The following is a 24,035-nucleotide window of genomic DNA, read 5'->3' as shown; positions in this document are numbered from 1 at the left end:
TTCCTATCTATCTTGCCTAAAAGTGGTCTTTGAGATAGTTTCTCACTTCCCCCTCCTTAAAGGTTCCTTCCAGGTCGTGCTAGGACCTCACACCCTCCTGTTTCCCTCCCACCTCCCTGGCCACTACTTCTCCATTTCCTTTATGGTTCCTTCTCATCTAACCAAACACAAATTTGGATCACTTCTCTCCCTGATCTTAGCTACCCAAATACACATTGACAACTCTCAAATTTACATCTCTAGCCAGGGCTACTCCTCTGTAGTTCAGACTCCTATGGCCAACCTGCTACCTAGCATCTCCATTTGGATTGTTGGCAGGTATCCCAAACTTCACCAAATCAGGCTCTTGCTCTCCACCGTCCCCAACCGGGTCCTCCCACATTCTTCCCCACCTCAAGTTCCAATTACTTAAACCAAAAGCATTAGAGATGTTTTTGGCTTCTTTCCCTTTTCCCAGATAGTATCCACATCCAATCCAGAATCTGTCTTCCTCTCGTCTCCGGCACTGTTATATCCCAGTCCAAGTCATCAAATGTTACCTGGATGTTTTCTTGCTTCTGCTGGTGCCAGTAAACAAAACAAACATCCCTGCCCTCAGACAGCTACACTCTAGTGAGTAGATGCTGACAGTAAACAAGATTAATAATGAAAACCAAAGCAGAGTAGGGCGTGGAAAAATCTGGAGTTTAGGATTTTAGTTTACCAAGGAAGGCCTCCCTGAGAAAGGAAACTTTGAATAAAAGAGGCATGCAGATATCTGAAGGAACAGAGCTCCTGGCAAAGGGAGCAGCAAGTACAAATGTCCTAAGCCAGAAACATGGAAGTGTGGCAAAAACAGAGTGTAAAAGGGATACAAGATCAGAGAGGACAGAGATGGTGGCAGGTGGTGTAGGGCTCTGTAAGGCATGGAAAAGAGGCATTTCATTTGCATACGATGGGAAGCCACTGTGAGGGTTTGAGATCAGGAAGGACATGGTCTGTGTTGTATACCATTGCATCCCTTGTTCCTAGACCAGTGTCCAGCACATGGCACAGCTCAATACACATCTGTTAAATGAGTAAATGTGGGTTTTTTTCATAGATAACAAAACGGGGCACACAGCCAATTAAGGACACATAGCATCAGAGTGAAATTTAGACACAGGTAATACAACATTCATAACCACTGTCCCACAGCTGCCTCTGCAGACCTATGCAGGCATGTAGGGAGGGCCACAAGGATTGAAATAAGAAACTAGCAGAAGTCGTCTCAGAAGTAAATCAGTAAAATTTTCATTCTTTGATAGTCTTAAAATAAACCTTTGCGCTCTTTAGTTGTTTACTAACACAAATAATATTAGTGTTTTTTTTAATTTTGAAATCTATGATTTTTTTAAAAGTCAGTATGCAATGATAAATATTTGTAGATTCTATCCTAACACCAGAAAGGACATCAAGATGTCCTTCTCCCTAGGGGGAAAAATTTTTATAGTTTAAACCAACCCGTGGAGGCCAGATTTTCAGCTTTCTATGAATGATTTAGAGATTTCTGTTTTGTTCTATCATTCTTGCTATACACTCAGGAAAGTTATATTTCTCGTAAGTTCAACATTGTCAGGGTCTGGAACCGGAGTACCATGACGCGACTACCATAGAGGGGGGCTGAGGCGTACTCCACCTGGTTGTCATCAACTGAATATTTGTATTTTTTAGCAGATCCTTGAGCCAGAGCCAGGGAGGCCACATAGCCGACAAGTGCCACTCCAAAAGCTTCAGTGATTACTGCAGAGAGGACATTCATGGGGGGAGCTCTAGGTGGAGGGATTCTGTGGAAAGAAAGATCATCAATTTTCATGTAATTTCTGAAGTCATCAATTTTCATGTAATTTCTGTAACAACTTACACTGAATTCAACTGTGGTAAAGACTATGACGTTTACATAGAGAAAGTGAAACACCCATGTGAACAAGGAGCCTTGTGGTTGGAAGCCCTTTGTTTTCAATATTATTTAGCAGAAAAGCAAAATCACAAGGATCACCATGAAGATGGGCTCCATGCCTCCACCGGCATTTATGCCCAGGTTACACTACAGAAACTCTGACTCAACAAAAATATCCTGTATCAGAACAAAAGCAGATCTGGAGTGTTCTTTCATTCGAACCTTTCCAAATATGTGATTGGCAGGGATTAAAGACTATACTTTCTGCCCTGAGTACTACAGTGTTTTATGCGAACAATGGTTTACTGTGAGCTACAATTCTTAAACTAGTCCCTTAATTTGCCATAACCTTAATTATAATCTTAATTCATAATCTTAATTATGTTTTTAACTCAATCCTTTTACAGACAATTTATGCATCACATATGTTAAGAAAAATGTGTGTAAAGTTTCCATGTACCCTCCGTTGCAAAATATAGTTCCCCAGTTTTTTTTTCCCAGTTCCTCAGCTTTAAGGAAGTGTTTAAAATATTTCTTTCACCTAATACCCAGCCAATGTCTCCTTGTCTTTTGAAAACCACTTGAGCCAAGGGATCATTGTTTATTTATCCCTGATGATGCTTTGGAGGACTTACTTCTCCTCCAAAAACAAACGAAAAATCCCTCTGGGGAAAAAGTAGAAGAAAAGGGGAAGATACATCATGTTGACTTAATATCTAGCAAGAAAGTGGAATGTTCAGCTCTCTCAATTAGCTGTTTCATTTAATCGTCCACACAACCCCACGTGAGTGCCACTCATGCACTCTATGGCAGAGAAAACATTTTAAGAAAGTTTAGGTAATGCACCTAAATCTCAAAGCGAATGGTAATGTTGGGGTTCACTGTCTCTTTGCAATGCCACATTCCTTCCATAATTCCTTCAGAGAATGGGTGTGGAAAGGTCACTCAAAATAAAGGAGAATTAAAGCAGGTGGGGGAGAGGCATGATTTCTTTTATCCACTTCCTTAAGTTTACACCCAAGAGAAACTGATGTGTAACGTTATAGGCCCTAAGATATTTTAATATGATATATAAGAGATCTGCCATTTCAAACTACAAGAACTTCTGTTTCATAAAAATTGAGCTTCGCTATTTATTATTAATAATAAGCTGACCTAGAAACAATAAATTGACTTTTGAAGGTGGAAAAGTAGAGACCCCTTCCAGAAAACCCAAGTTGATTTAAATAACAACCATTAGCCTGCATCTAACATAAAGGTTAAAGACAGGATTTTTTTAAAAATTATCTTTTTAACCCTTGACGATTTTTCTACTGTTCCTCCATTTTAATGTAATGAGAAGCCAAAATTTGGGACTGGAAGATAAAAATACAGAGGAAACAACTGTAACTCTGCCCCACATTTATAAGTACCAGTGTTTATACAGCCCATTAAGAGAGAATAACCCTATGACACCCCACTCTTCCCCAAGATGTCTTTGTGTTCCTCCAGGCTATATTTGGCTCAATGTTTTTGCCCTTTTAGGGTGAGCACTTCTTGTTAACCTTCCTCTTAGGGTCCAGAGGAAGGCTCTGGGAAACCATACCCTCTTCTCTCTTTCTACCCTCTTTTACCATTATACACCACCCAGGCCTGTGGGATTGCTATTTCAATTGATGTTTATGTGCTTTTACTACATTTTAAGTGAAATAAAAATAGTCATAAGAATACATGTGTGGAATAGGGAACAATAAATCCCAGAGCATGACTATAATTTAGAAATTCAATGCCCTCCTTTTTCCCCCCAAATAATATCTTTGTAAATAATTTTCAAATCTTTAACCTGAAGCAATGCTGTATAAAATAGTTGTCAACTTCCTTAGTAATAGGTAAACAGTTTAAAAGGTTACTCTTTCTCCATATGTGTATTGTTTGTTTCTATCATTTTCAAATAGAAATTAATTAGAATTTGTCCTCTAGAGGGCCTTTGAAAGAAATGAAATCCATAGCCATCTACCTCAAGACTTTTCCTCCATCATAAACAAACAAACAAAAAAGAAAGAAAGAAAGAAAAAGACTACATTACCCTTTTGGAATATGACCAACTACTTCTAATCCATATGTGATTTCCACATTGGTACAATAACAAGCAAATGATGCAGCAATAATCTGTGTGGTTCCATTTGAAAAAAGAAAAAGAAAATTATTACTGGCCCCCCAAACACCTTGAAGCTATTTCTGAAAGTAAACATTGCTTATCTGTCCCATGATTATCCAGAGTAATGTAGTAGTTGCACAGACATTTAAAAACTAAGAAAATTTTAAAAAATCAAAAAAATGCCTTTGAAACTTGAAAGCACTTAATTTGCAGTCTCAAAAACCAAATGGCATCCCCACAATATGGCTTTTCTAACATCCTTTCCAACACGTCAATCCAAACATGACTGATTTTGAAGAGGCGCAGAATAGAATATGGGAGCGTATGTGTGTGTACAGATACCATAACCAACCTAAATACTTAGCTCCTGGAACATGAAGAAATACTTTATATCACAGCACAATTCCCTCTAGGACACCAACTTTCAAGAGTCTGAGATATTGCATAAACGACAACATAGGTCAGTAACCGATAATGATTTATAGTCTCCTTGAATAATTCTGAATTTTGAGTTTTTACTATTTCTTTTTTTTTTAAGATTTTATTTATTTATTTATTTATTTATTTATTTGACAGATAGAGACAGACAGATAGAGATCACAAGTAGGCAGGAAGAGAGGAGGGGGAAGCAGCCTCCCCACCGAGCAGAGAGCCCGATGCGGGGCTTGATCTCAGGACCCCGAGATCATGACCTGAGCCGAAGGCAGAGGCTTTAACCCACTAAGCCACCCAGGCGCCCCCAAGTTTTTACTATTTCTTGAAGTAAAATGTACTAGTTAATAACAAGCTGGAATCACTGTTCTTAAAATTACCTCTGTTGGAGTCTCAGGTTCCCTATGCTCTATTATCTGACCTTCAATAGGCAAGATCAGGTTTTCTGCCTGCATACCTTTAAATACCTTTAAATCCCCTTTAAAAGGATGCTCAGAACCCAGTTCAGTCTCTGTTATTCTAGCCATGCCACCCCCATGTTTTCCACCCATTTTCACATTCTCTTTTCACTCTTCTCATAAATTTAGTAGGGACTGGGAATTTCACATGGTTATGGTATCAGTTTGGTATTAGCTTGGATCTACTTATGTACTATACTTTTTTGTTAAAAAGAGACATACCAATTATGTATTTAAAGTACAAATTTACCACACAGATGGCCAGAAATAAGGTATAACAAAATCACACTAGCAAATTAAGACATATTTAACAATTAATGCCCAATAATTTTATTTTGTAGGGATTTTTCCTATCTGTGTATTTCTCTTCTCTATAATAATATTTGACTTAATTTACAGAGGATTTTAAAACATCAAATAGACTTAAGAAGCAACAGAGACTTGAGGATTTTTTAAAAAGGCAACAAAACTGTATAGGTTATACTGTTGAACAATAAATATTGTGATATAATAGTGTTTCCTGATGAAGATAGTAGTTAAAAGTTCATCCTATTAGGTTAGAATCAGAAGCACTAATATATTTAAAAGTTCCTAAGAAGATTAATAAATTTTAATTGTTAATAATTTCCATGAAATATTTATATCAGGTCAGAAAATACTATAAGCTGTAAAAGAAAAAATACCATAGCCACAAAGTACTGGTTCCTTATTGAAAATGGAAGAATACATGATGGTCAATACCTATAGGCAATATTAAAATTAAGTAATTTAAGCCACTGAATTAGCTTTCAGACAATATCTTATTTCTTTACTCTTATCTCTTTGACAAAATTAAATTCCTCTATCAGATGAATCATTGGTTCCCTCTTCAATATTATTTTAATATTATATGTGTGTATAAGGCCATCATTGCCCTTAGACTTGGGGCAACAGAGGATCCTGGTCCAGTCAGGCCCAGTGAGTCAGGGCTTTCTAATCTGGTCCTTTCTAATCTGGCCCTCCCCATAAAATGAGAGCTTTGTAGGGGTGCCCAACTCACCTGTACTTGTCTTTCTGGACCTCACTTTGGATACTCAGGAATCTACAGTTTCCTGCTCCAATGGCCCAAGGCTGCTCCCCTAGGTTCATCCTCCCAGTGTGGCCTCCGAAGAGGTCAAGAGACAGTTTGGGTGATGAAAGAGTGAGGATGTGTTTGGAGCTTGGAGCAGGAAGAGCCATACATACACATACGAATCCCCTTGTGGGTCCCACAGAGCTGGAGCAGGAAGAGAAGGGGCAGGCCAAGGAGCTGGCTCACCCCATGCTGCCTCATTCTGACAGAACTCGAAGGATGGAGAATTCTCTGTTCCGATCTTTCAAGGAAATCACTAAGGTGTTTTAGTCAAAATAGGAAAACAGAACTTGCTTTTTTTTTGGTTTTTGTTTTTCGGGGTATTTTTTAGAGAGAGAGAGCACATACAAGCAGGGTGGGAAAGAAGGGGGAGGGGAAGAGGGAGAAAGGGGATCTTAGGTAGGCTCCATGCCCAACATGGAGGCCTACATGGGGCTCGATCTCAGATCTCTGGGATTGTGACTTGAGCTGAAATCAGGAGTCAGATGGTTCATCAGTTCAACCACCCAGTCACCACAGAACATGTTTTATTTAACACTTTGATCTATAACTTTTAAGTATTAGGGCCTGCGTTAGTACTTTTACCATGGATCTTGCAATATTAGGGGCAAACTTGTGTAAGAATTACCTCTCCTTTTCTTTTTTATAAGGATAAAGTATATCTTACTATTTTTGCATTGAATAAGTAATTTTTTTATTACTAGCTCAAGGGGCATGTTACCTAAGGTTATTTTCAATTTTTGGTTCATGCAACATACATAATAAAGATTCCCAAGATATAATAAGATTTCTTAATACCTATAGGATTTTGGAATAAAATGGTATGTTTCACAGTTGTTGTGAGAACTATTAATAATCACAGTACCCTCCACTTTTATGGCTTATTTGAAATACAAACACACACACATTAAATAGATCACATATGTTACATGGATCTCCATAAATTATCAGGAGTATAGAATCATACAAGTTCTAGCTATGGAGAGAGGCCATCCACTTGAGCTCTACAGAAGTAAGTCACGGTCCTCAGAGATAGTTTCCAACGTGCTAGGTTTATCTATTTATGTAAACCTACCATTTCAGCAATATAAATGACTATTTCAAGAGGTAAAATTATTTAGACACCACTTGTTCTGTACATGTGTAACCCAAAGACCATTAAAAAACTAAAGCCAATTAATGATTAAATTAGTAGACTATGGTTGTGTTAACATTACATTTTCAACTTAATGCTTTGTTTAATTAAGAGTTCCCATTAGAGGCTCTTAAAATTTCAAAATGTGTTTTTTAATGCATAACCCATAAACCTTAAACCATAAACCTTAATGCAAAGTATAATTCATTGTTTGGCCAGCTATAGCAACAAAAAACATCTTAGAGAACCAGCCCCGGCCAGTGAAAATCATGAGTGTCCTTTCAATAAAGCAAAATTAGGTTGGTAAAAAAAAGTGTTAATAACTTTACCAATCATTGATGGACATTTGTCAACTAATAATACTTCTATACATATCATATAGATGCCACATCAATAGGATATGATATCCCTTTTTACTGCTTTAGAGAGAATCATTCCAGAAATCTTTTGAGTCTCACCCTCAGAAATGTCTCCTTATTTAAAATCTTAAGTTATATGTTCTATTATTTCTATTAAAAAATTACAAGCATATGAGAAATGCTGTGTAAATTGAAAACATGTGTGCCTCCTTTTTAAAATTATTGACTCAAAATGTTTCCTGTTCTTACATTAATGTATAGCCATGCAAAATTAGCCCTCCTTTAATGAGAGACAGGAATAGCTGTGGGTTACTGCAAACGATATAGGGAGCCTCTGCAGGTTACCCCAACAACAAGCAAGCACTGTAAGACAGAATGCTAAATGTTGATTTCATACTTACCAAAACTAAATCGACAGGAAGGACAACTTTAATTTTCCTTTTAAACTGTTCATTCAGCTCCTTAACCAGAACGAGAACCACGATACTCAGCAAGGATAACAGCAGTGCTTCCAGTCGGACAGACTTGATGTTCTCAAAGACATATGCGTAGATCTGCAGTGATGAGGGAACATGCAAACAAAACTCGGGGTCATCCACAACAGACCAACACTGAAATCTGGCTCCAAATGAACTCATTGATGTTTTGCAAAAAATCATGTTAAGGGGTGGGGTGTGGAAAGGTAGGCATAAAGTGTGGTCAGCACTAATGCAGAGCAACCTATAATTCATTTGCATGTACAAAATCGCTTTGTCCCTGACTCTTCCAATAAACTCAGTGGTCGCTCCTTCCTACATAAGGACACTGCTAGAGAGGATGACTCTTCTGGGGCCTTCATCGGGCAGAGATGCTAAAACTCATTGCCCACATGCAGATTCATCAGACTCTTCCTCAAACTGCAGGACAGAACAAGCACATGCACTTTAAATATCTATGGATGCATCTGGAAAGTTAAGAGCTCTGCATAAGGAGGTATTTGCATTTATCTGTATCTTCCAAATTCTCTCTTGCAAAGATATATCACTTGTATAATTTTAAAGGTTTTTAAATAAGCCTTAAATGCTTATCTTCAACATGTCCCTTAACTCCTCCTTCTGTTGGATCATGCTGACTCTGATTTTTATAAGCTCATTTTTATTTGTCCACAACAGATTCTTCAAGTCATTTCAGGTGATAAAAACTAGCTTTTGCTCTAGGACACAGGCTATTCTTACAGCAGTCCAACTTGTTGGCATTCTTTGGCCTCTCTTTTCAGTATCTCAAGTATGAGCTGACCATAACTAAAAATACTGGATCAAAATATTACATACACAATGGATCAAAAGAGCTCACATAGACCATGTTCTTCAGGATCTCCTAAAATTCTGCTCAGTAGGTTTCCTAATCAAAGGACTTAACCCATCTGGTCTAGAGATCTGGTTCAGAGATGGTTTAAGGAGGTACATCAGGTTCAGGTTATCCGAACCTGAATTCTAGAGGTTAAACGTTATCATTCACACTGTAACTCTTGCAAACAAACAAATTAAATAAACTCAGTTAAACTGAAGCTTCACTGAGTGAAAGGGACCACAGTAGGTAATCCAGAATCCCTTTTGCCCACAGTTGAAAAACAAAACAACAAAAACCGACAGAAACAAAACAAAAACAACCCAAAAAAACCTCACTACTTGTGTATCAGATACATTAAGGAATAATGAGGGATCAGAATAGCTTTACCTGTTATCTTTTGCCCAGTATTCTATTTTATCCCACACTATCTGAAAAGAAAATTTGGTACTACAATATCATAGCTATCCGAGACACAGACAACATTTTTTTCTGTCTCTTCATGCTGTGGACGATAATTGTTCACTGAATTCCTACAGCAAGTGAAGGAGCAAGTTCTATTTCTCATAGTCACCCCTTACTCAAAGCAGAGGACTAAAATTCAAAAGGCCTCTCAGTGAAATATATTCTATAGGGGATAGGGTTAGAGGAATGTCGAGAAAATTTTGTCCAGATACATTGCTTTCTGATGATTTAAGGACAAAAATGAGGATATCATTCAGATGATTTGGCAAGAAAAAACACAAGCATCCAAATGTTTTAAAGAGTTTAGAGGATTACTCCTTCTGTTTTATGGTATTAAAAGTATGCCACAAAAGTGCCTGTCTAAGAAAGGGGGGAAGGGCTATGTTCAACTGCCAAGCCATACCAAATCTGCTGTAATGTGCATTTTGAGAACATGTGTTTGCAATAATAAAAATGACCACCCCAGAATGAAAGGAATGAGAAAAGCCCCCCCCCCAGGGTTTTATTGTCTGTCTGGGTTAAACAACAACTTGTAGGGCAAAGCACTTCTCACAAGATGCTCCAGAAGAACGGTGGGGGTGGGCAAAGGCTTGTTACAACCAGCGAAGAACACAATAGAAAAGCAGGCTGAGGAGGAGTGTCATCCTGATGACTGTCACGTGGTCCCACAGGAAGAAGTCACAGCTAAAGTCAGCTTGCGGGCCACGAGTGGCATATGGAGACAGAGACAGGAACAGGGAGAGGGATACAAGCAGATATACAAACAGATATGTAATTACATATGCTCGTGTAATGCAGGTCTAGGCATCCTAAGCACACATTAAAATTTCTCATTGCTCATCAATCCAGTCATCAGGGAATGCTGTCACACACTAAGCTCCAGTGGATAAAAACTCCCACTGAAGAGCATCTTTCCCTCAGAAGAGCAGAGGCAGTTTAATACGTGTATGGATAACTAAATACGCGGTGTCACCAGAACAGATCACTTTAACAAAACAGGAGTTCAGTTCATTTTGAAACTATAATGCTAATTCTTTAAACTGACCATTTACTACAACTTGACATTAAATGAAAACTGTTGGTATGTCCAAACAAATCCATTTTGAGATATTTCAAAAAAAAAGTAGTCTACTCATGATACATATGTTGTTTCTTACTGTTTTCTTGACAGATGAGATTTTTCTGAAGTAGTTAATGGATGTTTGCACGCCCACGCACTAATTTTTTTAAGATTTTATTTATTTATTTATTTATTTGAGAGAGAGAACATGAGCAAAAGAGCACAAGCAGTGGGAAACAGTAGAGAGAGAGGAAGAAGCAGACTTTCCGCTGAGCAGGGAGTCCAGTGTAGGGCCCGATCTCAGGACCCCAAGGTCATGACCTGAGCTGAAGGCAATCACTTAATTGACTGAACCACCCAGGTGCCCCAACAAATTTATTTATAGAATGTGTTCTTATTGAGTTGGCCAATCTTGGCTTTTTTCTTTAACTGATGGATTTTCAACTTCTGGAATAGTGTCTGGCAGATGGACACTCAATAAATATTGCTGAATGAATAAATACTTTGGTCTAATGTAGTAAAAATAATAATAAATAGGAGACTTTAACTTGAATAAGCAGAATGATGAAGAGAGACAGGACCCAGAGTTTTCTTTTCTCATTATCAATACTTGAGCTATATCACATTATGGGGCTTTGTAGCTATCATTTATTAATCACTCATGTTTATTAAAGTTTTATTATAGGCAGGTCTTGAGCTAAATATTAAAGCTACCATTGCAGTAAATTTCAAGTAATCGATTTTTATATCTTCTATCTGATCTAAATAATCAGATTTTTAATAACTCCATCTTTATAAGAATGAGGCAAAATCCAAAGCTGAAAAAACTCATATTTGGGATTTAGTTAAGGGAAAAAAAAACAAACAAACAGGCAAAGGAGGTTGTACCCATTCAATAGTTTCTCATTATGTAGTTGAAAAAGCTAAATTATGTCCATTTTGTTAAACTTCATAAGGCAAAGGGAAAGATCTTAAATGTTTAGAAATGTTAGTAAGTATAAACAAACTAATGGATTTTCTGTCCAATACTCAATTAACCAGAAATTTCTCTCAATCAAATATCCTTTCCACCAGCATTCTCCATGCTCTAGGTATTGCTATAATGAAATGTCCATGACAGAAAATAAATGTTTTTAATATTTTAAGTATATAATGTTATCATTGACAATTCTTCAGAAGCAGTGATGAGTATATTTCTGAACTATCTATAAAGGGACCACATGAAATATGCTAACATATATTTTATGCCAAAAAGAACACATAATCCCTTTAGTATAATTATTTATCATTCCTATGCTATTTTTATATTAGGAATCTGTCATAAATCACTTTATGTTTCACTGGAAAAACAACAGAGTGATGGTACAATCAGCAAACCTTAATAAAGCTGTCAGCATTCTACTTTATAGTAGGTATAAAGTACTAATCTGTGATCCACAAGTCTTGATTCCCAATATATGACTTTGAGTCTGTCATCAACCACAAAACCAGGAATATCTCTAGGAAAAAAAAACCTGTAACATTCATAAATGCTTCTACCATGTGTTCAGATGGTGGTCTGAAAACACTTGTGGCATCATCTGTGCATAGATATTTGTCTCAAATCCAACAAGTGCACTTACAAGAGACAAAAGAGGAGAAGACATGAACACAAAGCAGAAGGGGCTTTGGGGTAACCAAGGCACAGTTTGGTTGATGTAGCCACAAGCCAAGGTTGCCTGGAGCCACCAGAAGCTGGAAGACAAGGAAGGATTCCCCTAGAACCTTCAGATAGATCATGGCCCTGCTAATACCTTGATTTTTGGACTTCTGGATTCCAGAAATGTGAGAATAAAGTTCTCTGTGTTTAGTCCCCAGGTTTCTGGTAATTTGTAATAGTAGCCACAGGACACTAACATATACCAAGTCAAATGCTTCTCACTGTGTTCCCCTAAAGTTCATATGCTGAGGCCCTAACCCCCAGTACCTCATTAGATGACCATATTTGGAGAGAGGGCCTTTAAAGAGGTAATTAAATTAAAATGAGGCCATTAGAGTGGGCTCTAATCCAATCTGACTCCTGCAGTTATAAAAAGAGGAGATGCTGACCTACAGAGAGACACCAGGGAAGTGCGTGGCCAGGGGGAAGACCATGTAAAGAGGCAGGAGGGGGGCCATCCGCAAGCCAAGGAGAGCAACCCCAGAGGAAACTACCATGCTGGCACCCGGATGATATCCAGCCTCCAGAACTGTGAGAAGAGCCATTTCCGCTGTTGGATCCACGTAGCCTGAGGCCATTTGTTACAACAGCCTTACCAAAATGAACACAGAGGATATTATGCCTTCGGGATTTCATGTATACCTAGGAAATTCCCCCCTCTTCAAGCTGACTGAGATAGAAGTCTTTCTAAAACACAAAGTGAAACTTAACAGAAAGGTTTTAGTAACTGCCTTGAATCCCTACAGTGCATTCACCTTAACCCTTTATTTCCACCTGAACAGAAGAATTTTTATATTTTCACCACCACACGCAGATGTGGAGAGGGCAGCTTGTGGTAGAAAGAACAGGAGAGCCTATTTCAATATCATCATTCTCTAGAAGAGCAGGAGAAGGAACATTTCTAGGCACTAGGCTATCTTATGTGCAGTGACTCATTTAATTTCCCAATTAATACAAGGTGAGTATTATCATTTCTCCTTTGCTCTATCCCATTACCCACCTTCAATTACAAGAGCTGGCCTCCTTCATTAACATTATCTGGGATGATCTTGTTCACCAATCTGTCTCCTCCTGCCCTATTTCATGCCCACCTCAGTATTTCAATAAAACTCCATGGGAACAGGGATATTAATTCTCAACTGCATCTTCAGTGCCTAAGAGGCAGTCAGCTAGTATTTGCAGAGGAAATCTATTCTAGTGGTTCTTAAATCAAGGATGCATACATACTAATCTCTTCCCATCCATGTGTAGTTCCTAAAATCTCCCCCACATTAATCTGTTGAAGATTTCTGGTTTTGAAGCCTCACACTTAGTCCAACTCTCTCACCTAGGAGGTGGAGAGACAAGTCCACTCTCAGCCCTGGGTTTTGTTCTTAAAGGCAGCTTTCACATCCTTGGGGCCTTTAAACATGAGCTACGGTTGCTCAGACATGTCCTCTCCCTGCCTCAACTTACTTTCAAATTCATTATATTTGAATCCCATCTCTAAGCAGATATAGATTCTTCTTAGAGATCCCTACAGCCATATCCAATCCCTCCAAAATTGATGTGAGTACTAGTTATCTCTGTTCTTAAGAATTTGATGTCTCCTATAAACTCTGCCTACATATCATTGTATCATTAAACATTTTAGGGTCAGTATTGTTAAATCAAACTCCTCAAATCCCTCTACTTCTTAAAGTCACTCAAACAGAAAAACAAGAGAAATATATTAAGCTGAAAGCTTAACCCCAGGCTGTGTTTTCATGAATACAAACAAAACCTCCAAAGACAGGGGAAAAAAAAAACAAAACACACATTCCATTTAATTTTTTACATAATTATATGCAAACTTCTGATCAACAAGTGCTTCTCACACTGGGAATAAATCCATTCACTATTGGGGTGCCTGGGTGGCTCAGTGGGTTAAGCCTCTGCCTCCTGCTCAGGTCATGATCTCAGGGTCCTGGGATTGAGCCCCACATCGGGCTCTCTGCTCAGCGGGGAGCCTGCTTCCCCCTTTCTCTCTGCCTGTTGCTCTGCCTAGTTGTGATCTCTCTCTCTCTGCATCAAATAAATAAAATCTTTTTTAAAAATCCATTCATTATTTCTTTAAGGGATAAATTAAGTCTGCAACCAAAATGTGAACTAGGGGAAGAATGGTGTGCTCAACACTAAAAACAACAAGGCACACAAAACTTACAACACATACAACCAAGCTCGCCACAGTCTTGGTGGCATCTGGCCATCCCTTGTTTAGAAGATGAAGTTTAACTTGAATTACTTGAGCGTGGATTTTGTAGTGCTTTGATTTTCAGTGAGTTGTGGGGCATAGCGAGAGAGCTCAACCCAAGATGGTTGAGTTGCAAAATTTAACTGCCCTCTGATTTAGAATTTTAAAGTAATCTTTGTTATAAATTCCCACATAATTGTTCCGTATCCAAATTAAACCTGCCACATTCTCTATTCCCAACGTCACTGATTGAATCAAGATGCAGATGAACATTCCTTTCCTCTCCCCTTCGATTTCTTCTGTCCATTTTTCAGGGTATATTGTACATCCCAGCAATTCACAATAGACATGTCATAGTAACTGAAGAGAAAACATAGGCTTTCCTAAACCACCAAAGCGTGTTCTTCATTCAGAATTCCCAGAGGGCTTAGGTCTTCAAAGTAGATTAATTCTCCACATATAAACCTCATTTGTACATATTTAATTGTGAGCTCATTCTCTATTAAAAAAAATGTTTTATTGGCTCTGATTTCCTTCTGACGTTTCTACCCCATTTTATTAACATTCTTGGTTCCTGCCTTGCAGCCTTCGGGGATGTCCAAACTAGAAAATGCTTGCTTGTACTTCAGGGATTGGGGTAGGAATGAAACTGTTTTTCAGTCCTGAAACTCCTCAGATTTAAGGAAGGAAATAAAAACTTCCAAGAAGGGTAATTGAATATGCTGCCAAGCTTGCCTTGTGCTCTTGGGTTTAATGTACAGAACTGTACATAATTATTTAGAACAGTACTCACATGAAACCATGCCAATGAGACTAACTCAGCCAAATTTATCATATGTTGCTCCAGGCTGAGATACTGGCACCATCTCAAAGAAACCCACATGTGCTAATAGGAACTAGGAATTTTTGTAATTTTTATTGTGCCTTTTGGGGAAACATCCTTTCTAACAAAAGATACATCATCATTTCTCAATTAAAAAAAAAAAAACAATGAATTTTGGAACACTGAAAAAATAAGATTAAATTAAATTTAAAAAAATATTCTAGAGAAGAATTAAACTTTTCCCTCTTATGTATGTGGGGAACCAACTATCAGTCAAATATTCGAATTGTAAAAAAGACAGGAATAAAATAGTGTCACTGGTTTGCCAAAGTCCCAAGACAGAATGTTATTGCTTCTGCTTAGTGTAACATGTATTCCAGCACTGTTATAATTTATTAAGTGAGTTTTTAACTATTGGGGTGGTGAGCTGAATAGATGGAAATATTTAAAAAAAAAAACAAAACTAAAAACATAGCATTTCTTGAATTCTGATGACTACCTCTTTTTATAAACAGCAGATACAGGTTTTTTTTTTAAGTTTTATAAATTTTGAAGTCATCTTTCTAAGTTGCAAGAAGAGATAGAACTTTGTTTTACTGTTTCTCTTTGGTTATCTGATCGAGTCCTCCACAGTTTACAGGAAAACTATTTATTACTATTCTATTATTATTAATAGACAGAAGTATCTCTTACATAAGAAGCTCTTTCAAAAATCTTAAATTTGTTACATCCAACAATGCATTACTAGTACAAAGATAATGACTTCTGTTTAATGAATATGTTCTAGGCATTTCACTTAAGGAATGAATCCCAATAGGTATAATTATCATCAGTTTATGGAACAGGCAACCAGAAGTCAAAGATATTTGGTGATTTTGTCAAGACCAGAGTTATGATCTGAATATGGGCTTCTAAAATTCTCAAGTTCTTTCTCCTGTTGCCTCTTTCTAAGGAAAAGAAAAGATGAATTATGGCCTACCTGAGTATTTGGGCCCTAAATAAAATCAGCAGAGCTAAAAGTCAACTCAGAGAAAAAACCTGATTTTTACCCCATAAGTAACTAAAAAGGAATGTGCAATACTTCAAAGACCATTAAGAAATGGTCATAATTTAAAATTTATTAGAGGTATATGAATTTAGAGATAAAACTCACATAACAAAGGGGAAAGTAAAACATGATGCATGAAGGAGTTTGGGGAGTTAAATAAGAAAGATGAATTTTGCCTAATTCTACCCACTTTTCTTGGGAATCAAGGAGATCATAAGGGTGTACATGGGGATCTACCTGCATGTAAAGATCCTAGAAATTCTGAGAGAGGCACTCGAAGGACCAGGAACTGAACGCTTTAGAAGGCTTTAACACTGATAGGAGAGCCCCTCCTCTGGTGAAGCTCCTTACCAGTTTTCAGATAGAAGAGAAGAAGTGGCCTCTCTGATCTTAGCTGGCATTGGTGGCATGTGATCTACATGGCAAATGTACACTTGATCTTAGCCAAAAGGCCGAGAAGCGATACATGGCAAATGTAGAAAGGGGAGAAGCATTAGGGCACATCTACTTCTTACGACCTATCAGACATCTGTTCTGCAATCTGACAGGGCAGAACCTGCCACCAGGTGTTTCTGACTCAAACTGCTCTTTAAAAAAATGTTTTGCTGAGGCAAGAACACCCACCAGTCCAGAGCAACCAAAGGGATGGAGATTTTAGATATTCAAACTAGAAAATTAGATTCTCTTAGTAGCACAGCCTCAGGCATCCCCCAGGTAGAAGACACTTAAGAAATCATCCCCATGGCAGAAAGGAGAGACCCCAACTCCAGTGACCTCAGAACAGGATGAAGGCAGAAGGTGACGTTGATAGCAAAGATCACAACTATCAAAATTAACCAACAGACATTTTCATTGGCCAAACTTGAATTCTTTTAAGAAAAATGAGTGTTCCGGCTGAGAAAATTAGGCGTGACCACTGACTTTTATACAAGAGTCTCAAATACTCTAGATATTAATTTATGTTCCAAAGATAATCATCTACATATTCTTTATCTCCCATCATTTGAAAGCCTGAGTAGCTTTCAAAAAGGATAGAAGTTGTGAAACCTCACAGGTAGGAGAAACATAGTCAAAAAGTGAACAATCCCCCAATGTGTTAATTCACCCTCCTCTGGGTTCTCTGGCCCTGATGATCAAGGCCTCCATTTTGTTTTCTGTTCTATACCTCAGACCTGAGTTCAGCTTTGGTCCTGCACACCCCACTCAAACGAGCTAGGGGCAAGTTCACACTTACATTATCATCATCAGTTTCCTCAGCCTAACTACACCAAAGCTCACTTTGCAAACGTCTCAGTAGAACCTATGCATGACACAAAATTTATTTCTTAATCTAAAGCTCAGATCACCACAATTTTTGAGGTCAAAATAACCACATTCATTTTTGAAACCCTGGCACAGACTCAAAACACCATTCCAACTCAGCAACTAAACAGTGTAGGACTCTGGGACACGGAAAAGCAATAGCAACTTTCTTCATTTTCTCTCAGCACACAGCTTAGCAATTCCCACCAACTGAATACGGTGACTGTAAAGCCAGCCATCTATAAATATTGTAAAATCTGATCCTGTTTCATTGTGAGAACTTAACCCCTTGCCTCCAAAAAGCCACATAGGATTTGACAGACAAGGCAAAGATTAAGTAGCTTACAGTTTTCCTCACAAGAAAATAAAATGAAAAAAAGAAAACATACACAAAACACTTTAACATGGCATTTTATATACTTGCCAGGAGAGAAACAAGCTGAAAGACTGAATGTCATTCCCCTATCAGGCTCTCCTGCCTCTTTTAACAGAATTAGAGAAAGGAGGGATGATTATTTGTGTGTGTGAATATGACTGAAGAGGCTAATTTGTAATTCGTTTACATTTCCTTACACTTCCCACGCACAGATGAGCACACCATTCAGGAAGGTCAAGACAGAATCCAATGCTGATTTGGTTCTCTGGTGTAGACCTGGTGTCACCAGAAGTCGTAAGGGACCCGTCACCTGATGGCTTACAGCTACTTTGGTCTGCATTCCTTTGATCTGGGGCCTCCAGGCTCAGTTCCAGCGCTCTTGTTCTGGTTTTAAGCTCTCTTATAATGAATGAGTCATTGAGCAGGATATTACCTAAATAGCAAAAATTCAGAACCAGCTTCCACCTCCATGTTGCCAACTGTTATCTTTATGGACTGCTTTACCAGTCACTCAGAAAAACGCACACTTAAGCAGATAGATAATACTACTTTTCAGGTACCAGAGTGACCAATTTTTAAAATAGTAATAATTAGAGTTGACAATGATAAGGTGAGTGTGCAATATTAATGAGCACAACTTTCAGACTGAAATTTGGCAAACATCTTACATCCTTCTGACCCGGTAATTCCACTATTAGGAATTTATCCCAATGAAATAATCAGTGATGCAGATAATAACATACAAATAACAAAGATCCTCGTGAAGCCGTGTATAATACTGAAACAACGCAAACTACCTTAACATCAGGCATTAGATGAAGAAATTATTGTACTTCTATGTTAAGCTACTATTTAGCCTTTAAGATCAAGAAAATTGAGGGTCAGAATTCTCTCACTATAAAACATTCATGTTACTTAGTATGCAGCATTACATTGTGAGAGCTCAGGATGTGCTACCCCAAAATATGCCTGTTTGACGTAAGGATTATCTTCAGGTTGTTATTTTGAGAAACAGCAGACACAAGGAAGCTCTGGAAACAGAATATAAGTGACCCTTTTGTAAGAGAAATTTACATTCACAAAGGAACTCTCCACTTATAAGGTGTCTCCTTCTCCGTAGAAGGAAAGGGTGACTCCAAATCACAAAGCACTCCCATCAAGAAGAAGGAACAACTTAAATCTGCACAGCAAACCTTATCCTTGTTTACAGTACTTTCCCTGGTCACCTTCCCATAAATTGGCTCCGCACACTTTTTCCTCATTTGTTTTGGGTGAAGAAAGTATTTACACCCAAATTCTAGCTTTTCTCAAGTTACTCATCTCTTGAGTTTCTCCCTTGCCTATATGATACACATGTTAATAAACTTGTTGGTTTTCTCTGGTTAATCTGTTTTTTTGTTAAAGGGTCCACAGCTCAGAACCTAGAAAGAAGGGAATTTTTTTTTCCTTCTCTACTATATAAAATTAAGAAATTAAGTAAAATGAAGTTTGGTTGCCTTCCAGTTTATTGATGAAACATTCATTTTCTTATAAAGCTCCATAGGATATGACTTCTGAGCAGTCAGAGATTTTAGGTCAGCTTCAAAAGGGGACAAAAACAATGAAGTATTATTAGGGTAATATTTTGAAATTGGCCATAGGTTCCTCCCTCAGGTTCAAGTGACTTTTAGTAGCTCATAGTCGGCCACCGGGGCTCCGGCCACCAATTTTGCCCAGGCCTGTGATTTGAGCCAAACTGGAGTTCACAATACTAAATGAAAGTGGTAGAGTGTCCTGTAGTCTAACTGGGCCCCAATCCCAGTAGATGACTTCCATGAGAAGTTGCAACAGAGCTGGCTCTTGAAAAAAATTCCAGTTATTTTTTTCTAATCATGACCCCAAATTATATCATACTCAATTTTTATGAAGAATTGCTTCCAAAATTAGTAGATAGAACATATTAAGTTAGCTTCATATCCTAAATTACATTAAACGTATCCCAAAAACGATTGTATTTAAACCCACATTCCATTCCTACCGAAAAATCTCAGTATTAGAATTCACCAAATTCTACTTTGTGAAACGCACTCCCAAAATACATGAACAAAGACATATGGAAAGCTCACGTAAAAGAATCCAAGTGGTCCAGATATATATGGCATTTTCATTCCCAGGAGATACTTGACTTGTGAAGTCACAACGTGGGTGGCAGCCCCGGTCGTCATCGCACTGATCACGGGCTCCGTAAGCAGGAAGGTGGCACTGCCCAGCTGCAGTGCAAACATGGCCACCTAAGAGGACAAAGGAGAGTGACATTTCCCAGACTTCCTAGAGGAATTAATGTCCAACACATTTTCATGTTCATTCCACCCTGACCTGAAGAAGTCACACGAAATGGGATTCTGAAATCTTATATATTCAATATCTGGAGTTTTTCTTGAAAATATAACTAGGTTCCAACACTTTCCAAATATTCTTAGGTATAGTGTAAGTGCTCCAATTAAAAGGAACACATCTTTCACCCCTGAAAATTCACTTCTTTTTTTCTCTTTTCGTCATCATAAAAAGGGGAAATATGCTCAGATCAGTTCATAGATGGGGCTCTATGGAGAAAAATTAAATTTGCATTATCATTTAATTTAAGAAAAATTCAGAAGGACATGATGCACTACTCCACACCCAAGAGGCTTAAAACCTCAAAAGCACTAAAGAAAAAAAGCCATTTCTTGAGTTTTTCCCTGGTTCTCAGAAATAGGAACACTTTCATGATTAGAAACTCTGTCAAGTGGCTCTACATGGCCAATTCTAACAAGAAGATATGAGGACTTATTTGTATGTGGAAAAGAGCAAAAGACAGAGGTAGATTAAAGGGATAGGAATTCAGAAACCCAGGAATCAGTAGAAAAGTCATTTTCCTTAAACAGTCCCTATCTACTCATAGCATCGTGCTCCATGGCAAAACCATGTCGTGACCAGGCATAATGATCAGGAGTGAGTAGAAGCTGTGCATTGAGTTCTGCTGGGCAAAAGATGACGGAAGAATCAAAACTCTCCTCTCTCACTATTAACACAGCAGCACTTAGTGTCCTTCCTTTGCCAGAGAGAGAGCTTTCAGAAGATGGCCCATCCTCTCTCACTGAATACAACTGTGTAAACTCTGTCAGGGAAACTGCAAAACACAAAATTCAGTCTTTTGAAAGTAACATTAAATTACATTCATGAATTTCCATACCGCAAAAGGGATCCTGAGTGGGTCATATTGATAGAACCTTTCAATGTGTTAATTATAATATTTAGGTCAGGTTTTAAAATTCCTGCTGGAAAATAAGATTAATTATTAAAAATCAGAGGAAAGAATAAAAATGAGATCTCATTCTATGAAGAGCTCACAATGATGGGAAAGAGAAGTATAAAGTGCTATCGGATAACTCCAGAGCGTAAGTTGCAAAATATGTCCTTGCTATCACCTTGCAAGGCCCTTTGACCAAAAGCAATCATGCTCTGAACTTGCACCAGAAGTTTCCTCAAATCTGAAAACCTAGGTCCTAATCCTTCTCCTAGCCTGACATCCTAGCTGTGTGAATATAGAAAACCTACTGAAATTTTCTGAGCCTCCTCATCTAGAAATTATTACAGCGATGTCCGTGCTGTTTTGTAGAATCATTATAAAATGAAGATGAAATAATATAAAAAGGGGCTTGGAAACTTGTAAAATGTGCAACATACATGATGCACCAGGCACATGGGTGCCATGCATGCTTCCCCAGCACAAAACACAAGGCTCAGTTTTGAAAACGTACGAGGGGCCACCCCACCTTTTCCAACGCTGGAAAATTTGAGAGAATTTATCAGTGCAGAAAGAAATGTATTCAGATTGTTTGCAGTTTAGCAGTCCCCTTTTATTCAATATGCAATAAAAAAAAATAATATGGATCGCCAACATAGAAATCAGGCAATCTCTTTCTGCCAACATAGGAGGCCAGAGCAGCAGCTTCTGCTACTAACATTTCTTTCTTTCTTTTTTTTTTTTTTTTCCAGGAACTATGTGTGTGTTTGTTAAAGTAGAATTATCCGGACGGAAATATGCAATCAATGGTATAGGTACAAATGGAACGCACTGATCTTCTTGGCAACTCTTGATTCATAGTCTGTTGATTTTCATCTTGAAAACACAATCAGTTAAGAAAAACATTGAACCAATTTTCCCCAACCATCTATCTACTAGTAAGTAAATTCCAACTTATGACATTAACTCTTACAGGCCCTAAGGATAAAATTCACATATTATTGGGGTAAGATGAATACCAGAGAGAGGGATTTTCAATTCAGCTAAATGTAGCCTACAAGCAATCCAGATCTTTGAAATTGTGAAACCTGTTTGCATATATGGAATTTTATGCACACATGGAATGTTGGAAAGTTCTCATCTGGATGCCAAGAAATCTTATCTTCATTTATTGTGGAAGAAAACAGTTTTGGAAGCCCTTGTATAAACCACCATCATTTTACCTTCTGTTTATTATTTGTTTCAATTCTAGCACCTTTTTAGAAGAGTTAATGATTTTTCATGGCTGAGAAACAAAGGTCACTTCACCTGAAGTCATTCACCAACCACTTCCTGCTAACCACTGGCTGTTAGTAGCAGCTTCTTAGTCATTTCCGCAGCTTGAATGTTACAAATGGAAGGGCTCAGGAAAGTTCAAGATAGACAAGAGTTCTGCCTTTTCACATATTGAAAATACAAACACCTGCCTTACAATAGAAACCAGAAAAGATGGAATACCCTCCTTTAAAGCTTAGCCAAAAACTCAAAGTGTTTCTGTAATATTCTACTTCTATACATTTTTATGCTTAAAAAAAAAAAAATCTTCCCAGCAAGAGATAAATCCCTAAAACGGAGAATTCTTGACTCTGAAAGGTCAACAAGCCCCTTAATTGCTCATTTCTGACACAAACCACTGGGTATTTGAAGGATGACTGCAAACATGTGAGATTTAACTGAAGAAAAATTACTCTGGTGGGTGACAAGAGTGACACCCAAGTGTGTATGCAGTAAATATTTATTGAGCAGACAAATAAATGACTTGGTACAATGTAAAAATCAGATGGCAAAGGAACTGACAAACTTGAAATGCATGCTATATTCCATCCGCTTGGGTAGGATATTTGTTTACTATGTACTCTTTTCTTTTTTTTCCACTGTGTGAAAACCACTTGCAAAAAAATGTGTGACACCCAAGACAATGGTGGCTATTTTAAGAAGGACAAAGAGGAGGAAAAAGGAAAGAGAAGGATCAGAAAGAGGAGAAATTTTCCCACTACCCAAATTTGAACAGTTTTTCACATCAAAATTAGGGCTCTAGCATATAGAGGCTGATGTACACAGCTTGAAGACAGCAAGTACCCATCCAACGCAGGTTTTGTAAGAAGCACCCACAGATGGGTACAACTTCCAAGATTATCTTAGAACTTAAGTATGTGAAATGAGGATCATTCTAGGCTATTCGTTCGGAGGCCCAGTATTTAAATTTTATATCAATGTTAAGCATTTTTTTAAGCGAATGACTTAATACACAGCCACCTCAGCTCCTTTTACTAAAAATATAGATAACAATAATTCTAAGCTGTTTAGCCAAGTCCCAAAATTTGGCCATGCAACATTTTATGAGAAAATAAATTTTATACCATCAATATATTTCAGCTGTTTGTAGTAAAGCTGATGATCCGGGCTAATGCTGAAAACCTCTGACACACATTATCAAGGTTCACTAGCGTGATACTATTGAGTAATGCTTCTATAAACAGCATGTGTTCTATATAAATCGAATGCATCTCAGATTTCAGGCCATTTTTTGCAGGTGGTTTTCACACAGTGGAAAAAAAAGAAAAGAGTACATAGTAAACAAATATCCTATCCAAGCGGATGGAATATAGCATGCATTTCAAGTTTGTCAGTTCCTTTGCCATCTGATTTTTACATTGTACCAAGTCATTTATTTGTCGGCTCAATAAATATTTACTGCATACACACTAGGGGCTAGCTGCAGCATTGTTCCAGAATACAATGATAAAGATACAGTTCATGCTTTAAAAAACCATACAAAGAGAGGTGAAACGAAGATGTTGGGAGGGGGCAATATTAATCAAAAACATAAAGAACTGTAAGGTAGATGTGTGACTTAGGAAAGTCAAGTC

The 24,035-nt window shown here is 37.8% G+C and overlaps 1 protein-coding gene across 2 annotated transcripts in view; it reads right to left on the bottom strand.

The window, feature by feature from the left end:
• Positions 1–24,035, bottom strand: part of SLC26A7 (solute carrier family 26 member 7) — a 115,941-nt gene that overhangs the window by 47,738 nt on the left and 44,168 nt on the right. For both annotated transcript variants that reach the window (XM_032316448.1, XM_032316449.1), the window contains 4 exons: positions 19,967–20,131; positions 7,952–8,104; positions 3,984–4,066; positions 1,658–1,805 (listed from right to left, as the gene is read on the bottom strand). In XM_032316448.1, coding sequence (XP_032172339.1) covers positions 1,658–1,805; positions 3,984–4,066; positions 7,952–8,104; positions 19,967–20,131 — 549 coding nt within the window. The remainder of the gene's footprint in view (positions 1–1,657; positions 1,806–3,983; positions 4,067–7,951; positions 8,105–19,966; positions 20,132–24,035) is intronic.

This window comes from Mustela erminea, chromosome 16 (genome assembly GCF_009829155.1).
Source record: "Mustela erminea isolate mMusErm1 chromosome 16, mMusErm1.Pri, whole genome shotgun sequence".
In the NCBI taxonomy this organism is placed as follows: domain Eukaryota; kingdom Metazoa; phylum Chordata; class Mammalia; order Carnivora; family Mustelidae; genus Mustela; species Mustela erminea.
This window is presented reverse-complemented; position numbering and strand designations above follow the sequence as displayed.